This window comes from Branchiostoma lanceolatum, chromosome 18 (assembly GCF_035083965.1).
Source record: "Branchiostoma lanceolatum isolate klBraLanc5 chromosome 18, klBraLanc5.hap2, whole genome shotgun sequence".
NCBI classification, from domain to species: Eukaryota; Metazoa; Chordata; class Leptocardii; order Amphioxiformes; family Branchiostomatidae; genus Branchiostoma; species Branchiostoma lanceolatum.
The window spans coordinates 11,906,865-11,914,941 of record NC_089739.1 but is presented as its reverse complement, the minus strand read 5'-3'; the positions used below and the strand labels follow the sequence as shown (position 1 = coordinate 11,914,941).

The window sequence follows — 8,077 nt, the reverse complement described above, 5'->3', positions numbered from 1 at the left end:
CTTTCACGACAAAGTCTATGTTTCTTTCGTGCTGCATGGAAGGAATGTTATACTTGAAAACTCTGATGGAGGTATGAGGTGTCCGAGTTCTTGCTAAAGAAAGTTTAGACCTGATTTACAATAACCTGAATGATAACATTTTCAGCGGACAACACGTATCCGGGTGGGGTAGGCGGCCGCCGTGCTCTCTGTCGCTCCTTCATCAGCTCCTATCTTAGCTGTGTGGCCGCCATTACTGCTGTGGTCTTGATCTCTGGGGGACTCGCCCTGATGATATTCATCAACAGAGAAGTAAAAATTGCTGAATCGCACATTTTGCTTTCCCATAGTTGCTTTTCAGGTAGCATTACTCAAACAGCACAGTGTTGGTACGAAGTCAGTTTTATTATATGTTTATCATGTTGGAATGTCTATATTGTCTAGACGCCTAAACTTGTCATTGTAAGCACACTAGCAACTATCAAACTGACAGAACGTAAGACAGTTGTAAAAAAAGAAAACCTCCTGAGTGACTAGAGGTCCATGTTTACAAATGTATATAATTTATGATTTTTATATCGATGTATCTTTTGTTTTCGGGATCAAATCTGCTCCTGTGTTTTCTTACTTCTATTTTGAAATATTACATTATAGGGGATGTCCCAACTATCCAACACTGTTGACGTACTGAAACGCAGTCTAGACCTCGAGCGAAACCGAACTGATACCTTGGAGGAGCTTCTTCATGAGATAAGGAAGTCGTCAGGTAAGTTGGTATGACCTATAATTAGGCCTCTAATTTGATGAACTAAACTGATGTTGCCGTGCTTGACTCTGTGATGATCTGGCCAAGCTCATCTATAAAAAATAACTAGCAGTGGCTAGTTTGTCTTCCAACGCATCTGTATCCATATGCATAGTGTATGAGTATGTTTTAAGAAGAGATGTCGTCTGCTGTTTGTAAAAAGTGCACCATACACCAATATCTACGGGATTCACCTCCGACTAAATGCCATTGTGTTGGAATTATTGTGTAGCTATGTACATTGTCTAAAAAATAAAAATAAATCATTGTTGCATTTTGATGATTATTTTATTTGGTATGGATCTCGCGGGCAACACAACCCAAATTTCGTCCTTGTTACAAATGCGTTTCAACATACTCATCAAACTTGTTACATTCCACTAACGCAAAGCATTATAATTAATCAAAACATTTCGATAAAGTTTGCGCAATTAAAATCAAAATTTTAGTCGGCTAACCATCATATTTATCTTTTACAATGTGAGTGCTACCTGGCCTTACGGGGAAAGTAGGACCATCTGCTAGTCCTCCGGGAGAGAATGGACCTAGTGGGCCGGCTGGCCCTGTGTCTGCCGGGCCCCCTGGACCTCCAGGAGAGAAGGGACCCATGGGGCCGGCTGGCCATGTGTCTGCCGGGCCCCCTGGACCTCCGGGAGAGAAGGGACCCATGGGGCCGGCTGGCCCTTTGTCTGTCGGGCCTCCTGGTCCTCCAGGACCTCCCGGAGAGAAAGGACCCATGGGACCGGCTGGCCCTGTGTCTGACGGGCCCCCTGGACCTCCAGGAGTAAAGGGGCCCATGGGACCGGCTGGTCCTGTGTCTACTGGGCCTCCTGGACCTCCAGGACAAAAGGGTCCAGTTGGGCCGGCTGGCCCTGTGTCTGTCGGGCCTCCTAGGCCACCGGGACTCCCTGGACTTATTGGTCCGGCTGGTCCCAGGGGAAAGAACGGGTCTCCCGGGACTATTGGGCCTGTTGGACCACCAGGTAACCCAACATGCCCGAGCTCTGGACATGGAGGTAAGTTAGTCATTTTGCTTTCATTCCGAAACCCCTTAAAATTTCATTCCGGTGTCAATTCGAAGCCTCTGAAATTACAAAATGTGCATCGATATCAGCTAACCTGTTGAAATATAATTGTATTGTTTTCATCATAACATTGATATCATCTATCGATTTTTAAACTCTATTCTACAAATTCTGTCCTGTTCTATGCTACATCTATTCTTTTTTCTGTTCGAAACTAAAACGTTCTTTCCACTGTATACATATGAAAATGAAACCCATTCTACTTAATACTATACTATGCTACTCATGTATATGTTGGACCTACCCTTTTCTGCGCTGTTCTGTTTTCATTCTTTCTTTTTCTTCTCTTTCCCTCTCTTCTATGTCTGTTACTTTATTCTGATGTCTGAAATGGAATCCATTTTGTCTAATATCATATGATACTATACTATGTTATTTGTTTTCTTTCTGTTCTTCCCTACGCTGTACTGTTCTATTGTATCTCAATGTCCACCATCAATGTATTTTGATCCCAGACGTGACACAAAGTATTCTTTCAGCAGAGTCATGTCCCAAAGGCTATACAAGGAAGGGCGGAATGTGCTACAAGGTGTTTAACACACCTAAGACCTTCATCGACTCGGCCACAACGTGCTGTGAAGAAGGAGGTACCCTTGTCATGCCCAGAGACGCCGAGACCAACGCCTTCCTAGCCTCCTTCTATGAGGCAGAGAAAACCCCACTGTTGTCCCAATTCAAGAATAGGATGTCATTTGATCGCTTGTTCTGGATCGGACTTCATAATCAAGAAAAAGAGGACACATATAAGTGGTTGGATGGCTCAGCACTTGGAAGGTACAGACTGTGGTATCTAGGACAACCAAATAACGTCCAGGGAGATGAATACTGCGTCGTCTCTGGCACCCACCGGCCCCGGGGACACAAGTGGTACAACGCACCATGTCACTATCAGTTCCGCTTCATCTGCCAGGTCACTCCAGGTATTTTACATAATAATCTTATCGTTCCACTAGTTGATATGATAAACTTTAATTTACTCATCTCTTCGTTTGAATATGCCGTCAAATCACCCATGTTGTTTCTACAAAGGTTTTTGACGATTTTGTACACTCTATTGTCTCTCCAGGACGTACCTAGTCAACAGGCTGCGCTCCTTCAACCAATTTTGCATTGTGGGACGGTGCAAAAGAACATCAGAGCAAGAAAACATGATTTTCAAATATTAGGCTAAAGCAAGATCTAGAGGCCAAACAAGCAAGCAATCTTTGGATTCTAGTAGATGACAACTGGTTTGAACCACCATAACAGTTACTGTAGGAGGGATCTGTCAAGTTTTATTATGTCAACAGTATGCCGTAGGAAAAAAAAAGTGTTAATCTTATAATCTTTTCAGCAAAGAAAAACAATTTGTGTTGGAATCAATTGAAGCAACCAGCTGCAGAGTTGTCAATTAAAGTTTTATGAGATAAATGGCTGATTGCACCTTATGTCATGAAATTTAGAAATAAAAGGGCCGTTTGTCCCATGTTGCAGTTTTCATAAGAAATGATAATCAGATTCTTATTCAACCAGGAGCAAGCATGTAGTAACAATAGTAAAGCGGTTTTGGAACTGTTAGACAACAGCTGTTAGAGACCACAAAATCTAGACAAAAATGTAATTGTGGTTTGTAATAATGGTTTATAAATGGTTTCCCATAGTCAACTGTTAGCAAGTTGACAGGGCTTTTCATGTGATGCAGATGTTAAAAATGATGCAATTGTGTGGTTCGTGGTAACAATAGTGAAGTTACTTCTGGAACTGCTAGACATCACATGTTAGACAAGAACTTCTGGATAACAATGTAATTGTGACTTGTGGTATGGAGTGTTTCGTGTTAGTCAACCGTTATACCATAAAGATTAACAAATTGACAGAAATTGATGTGATTTTGAGATTTGCTGTAATGGATGGAAATATAGCCAGTAATATTAGTCAAACCTTAGTAATCACAAGAAAACGTACTATACTTACTAGTGTTACACTTATTTGGTCTTCTGTCAGAAAAGCGAATCAGAGGGTGCCAATTTTGTGTTGATGACTACGTAATGAAAAGCATGATGTATTTTTGTCACGCTATCTAGTTTTGTCAGTGAGTTTATTTCTCGAAATCTTGCCATTGCAATGCCACATTTTGTTTTATTTGTTTTCTCGAGTATCAATCTTATCCTCCTTAACAATCAGAGGAAGTTTTGTCCATCTGTGAGAACAGATACTTAGAGAAGCAAAATGGCATAGATATGGACTCATGGCTATGGAAATCAAAATAAACATGGTGTTTAGATGTAGCTCGTCATATCTGAAGTGTTTTTAGTATACAATTTTATCATTATATGTTTATATCATCTTCTGCCAAGATACTGAAATACAGGAATGTGTACATCGAAACTCCAAGCTGTAATCCTAAAACAAAGAAGGAAACCCCGTTCACCTTTTTTTCTCGACAAACTAACAACCGCTATCATTTTTTTCACGTCAGAATCTTACAGTTTTGAAGGTTTTAGCAAGCATACATGCCGCTTGACACATCATTCAATGGACACAGCAGTCCGATTTTCTGGTGAAATAATATAACAACATCATGAGTAGCGTAATGACTGGACTCGGTTCTGATAAACACCAACCAAGGTCAATTGGGGACGGACTGATGTAATACGGGTAACCTGACCTTATTGCATGTTTAGCATAGTATAGTAGGCTTTTCAACCGAACCTTTTAGCTCCTTTGAAAAACACGCCATCGACTCTTAACTTCGTATTTGCCAAGGTCGAACTGATTACTTTCCTTTGACTCAATTTGTGTTACAAGAAATAAACGTTCCCGTGGTTATTGAATGAAGAACATGTCACGCGGTGTAGGGTAACAGGTTAATCAATTCAATTCGTAACTTGCCGTGGTTACTGAACTGGAATTAAAAACACCAACATCAAAGCAAATGATAAGGTAGGTGGATCCGCACCTTGTTCCACGTACTTTTAGGGAGGGAATACCCTCAGATTCAAGTTGTTCTCCCTGTTTGCTGTTTCTTGCCCCCTCGCGAAGAATGCCCAAGAACCTAGTAAATGATAATGTATGTCTTGATGGAACCTAATCTAGTGTCCCGCGCGCTGGACAAAGGCGACCTTGGCCTGCTCATAACTAGCGGGGCTTCAAAATCCAAAGTCCGTTTTAGGCCATTCTAATTAGTTTAGATTTTTATTAGATTTAGCTAAGGCCAACTAACCACAGGGGTACAAATAGAGTCTTGCCTTTAAAATAAGAACGGACTGTCTCTTGTTACCAGTGCCCATCGGGACGGATCTGGCCTTTCCGATAACTATTGACGGGTCCGTAAAGAGCTCGAGGTGTGTCTTTCCTTAAATACGGGACCGCTGGCTTAACGTCCCATCCGCAGGACTGTAACCCCTTCCTGTAAAGCCCTGGTCCGTATTCAGAACACAAGCGGGGATCGAACCCCGGGGCTTTTAACGAACTAACTAACGGAATTGCTAACCATTGGGACACGGCTCGCTACTGGCAGACCATAGATCAGCCATCATGTCGCGGTTGTCACGGTTTGTTGTGTTCCTGGTGTTGTTGGTGCCCACAGGGTCTGCCCCCAGCAGCAGCAGTAAGTCCCTACAGGAGTCTTTTAGCCTCCAAACGGACATCAGCTCTCTCAAGCGGTCATTCGTACAGATGAGCGGTAAGGAAGGACGTTTCACTGCTGTATTTTGAATAGTTGTTTGCAGTAAAACGTAATAGCCCTGTCATTAAAAGTCGATCGGTCTGCGAGCTCTAAATGACATTTTCGGCACGAACACGCCCGGTGTTTTTTTATCATCTCGCGGTTTTGCGCAGGGGGATCCGTCGATGTCTGCATGTCACCTTGGTACCAAGCCCCTTTGATATGAACAAATACGGCCAAAGCTCGTAGAGCTGTGTGGAAGGTATCTAATTATGCAGAGGCTATTCAAAGGGTAGCAGAAAAACTGACAAAAAGAAATGTATAAGATATGATATCAACAAAATCTTCGGACTATTGCGGGCATTCTTGTCCACAAAAGTCTTGTGACGAATCAGTTTCATTGTTGATCTATACTTTTGTTTGAAGCATGGTATACACTGTCAAGGGTGCCCGGCCAGACGTTTGTTATCCTTAAAGTCAAGTGCTCACGCTAGTGACGAGGATAGAAATGTAAGACTAGTTTACGTAGCAGGACATTGAACTCAAGATATGAATTACACAATAAATAGATATGTCCAATGTACCTCGGATTCAAATTCAAAAGATATACAGAAAAGGTCTATTTCGAAAAAAAAAACATTTAACAGTGCATCTCACGTTACAGGACAGATGAAAAAGATGCAAATGGCGATCGAGAGTTTCCGGAGTTACTTTGGTGGCATCAATCCGCTACTGACGAAAATGAAGGTCAGTATCAATATTTTCATCTCAATATCTGTAAAGCCGAAATAACCCCCCTTCGGCATAACACACCAGCCTCAGGGGATGATGGTTTCAATATACTCTTGTTAACATTTGATGTACAATTGATCGTTTGAAATAACCCCCCTTCATCATAACAAACTAGCTTCTGTATCTGTACAGCAGTACAGCCACCCTACAGCATAACACAACAGCCTCTATATCTGTATAGCCGGTACATATATATATAATACACTCTTGTTTACATTTGTTGTACACTTGCTCGTTTGAAATAACCCCCCTTCAGCATAACACACCAGCTTCTGTATCTGTATAGCAGGTACAACTACCCTACAGCATAACACAACAGCCTCTATTTCGGTATAGTCGGTTCAATCGTATAATACATTCTTGTTTACATATTTTGTACAATTGCTGGTTTGAAATAACCCCCCCCCCCCTTCAGCATAACACACCAGTTTCTGTATCTGTATAGCAGGTACAACCACCCTACAGCATAACACAACAGCCTATATATGTGTATAGCCGGTACAATTTTATAATTTCATCCCCACGTTTTGTGTGAGTGTAGGTCATGCCAGATCAAATCGCCGAACTGGTGGCGAGTCAGAAGGAGTGCTGCTCGACTATGGACGACCTGGGCAACACCATGGAAGAGCTGGAGTCCAGCGTTAACGGGACGGCCGTCCTACAACGAGTGATGGAGAAAACTCAGACACAACAGCAGCAGGACTTGAGCGTGTTGAACGCCAGCCAGCAAGGTGACAAAGAGACGACCCTATCACAACTCCAAAAGCATGTTCTATATCATTACAGTTTTTGTCTGATATTTGAGGTATTTGTCCCGCAATGGGTTCTTACGTACACACAACAGAGACTTGTGAAGTTTATAGGATGAATTTTCTTTGGGAATATTTTTCTACCGGAGTCGGGACAATAGTGGAAGCCAATCCAAGGGGGACACCCCTGCCCCAGTCGGAGGCCGTAACAGCTTATTTACCTACTGTTACTTAGAATCTACCAGGCTCCACAGGTCGCTGGAAAAAAAGTAGAAATTTGCCAAATAGACAGATAACATGCCAGGGAGCACAGTTTGCGACCTAGACTATTTTTCCAGCGACCTGTGGAGCCTGGTAGAGGCTAACTGTTACTTACCTATCTCAACTATCTTAGACAATCTTCTTCTGAATGATATGATGTTACTTAGAAAGGAAGGGTGAAAAGTGACGTATTCACACGATCGAGCTGCTTTTTAAGCCCTATCTAACACCCGCTACTCAACAATACCTAATGCGGCGTGACTTAGTCACTTTCGTAACAGAACGTTTAATTGAATTGTGCTTACAACGTTGATTAATATTCTGCTTTCCTCGGTTGCGTTCCAGCTTGTTCGTCCCTGCAATGTGTAGACCTAGAGGTCGAAATACAACAGCTTAAAAATGAGATGGAGGCCAAAGACCAACGGATCCAGGACCTGGAACAGCAAGTCTTCATCGAGCCCTGTACTTGTAAGTAGCACTACGTCAAGACATCCTAAATTGTCTTAAACTCATTAACAAATCTATTCAGAGGTTTGGTATAAAACCTGGTTCTCAAGTCCTATCCTTAGTCACTGACGAACGACAGCGGATGCTGTCTGAAACGTCTTACTGTTTCAAAATGTTATCCAGTTGCTTGAGTAACTATTCTTTGGCTTACAGAACTTACTTTACTTACTGCCCTTTATGCCTCCATTGGCATGTAGGGCGCAACAAAAGATCGCCAGCTCCTTCGGTTTTTGGGCAACCCTCTAGATACTAT

General features: G+C 42.3%; 1 protein-coding gene across 1 annotated transcript; it reads left to right on the top strand.

Moving 5' to 3' along the window:
* The first annotated feature begins 2,386 nt into the window (after positions 1 to 2,386).
* LOC136423989 (C-type lectin BfL-2-like) lies at positions 2,387 to 2,946 on the top strand. Its single transcript, XM_066412389.1, has 2 exons — positions 2,387 to 2,789; positions 2,936 to 2,946. The coding sequence occupies exons 1-2, from the start codon at positions 2,387 to 2,389 to the stop codon at positions 2,944 to 2,946; spliced, it is 414 nt and encodes a 137-aa protein (XP_066268486.1).
* Positions 2,947 to 8,077: the final 5,131 nt, after the last annotated feature.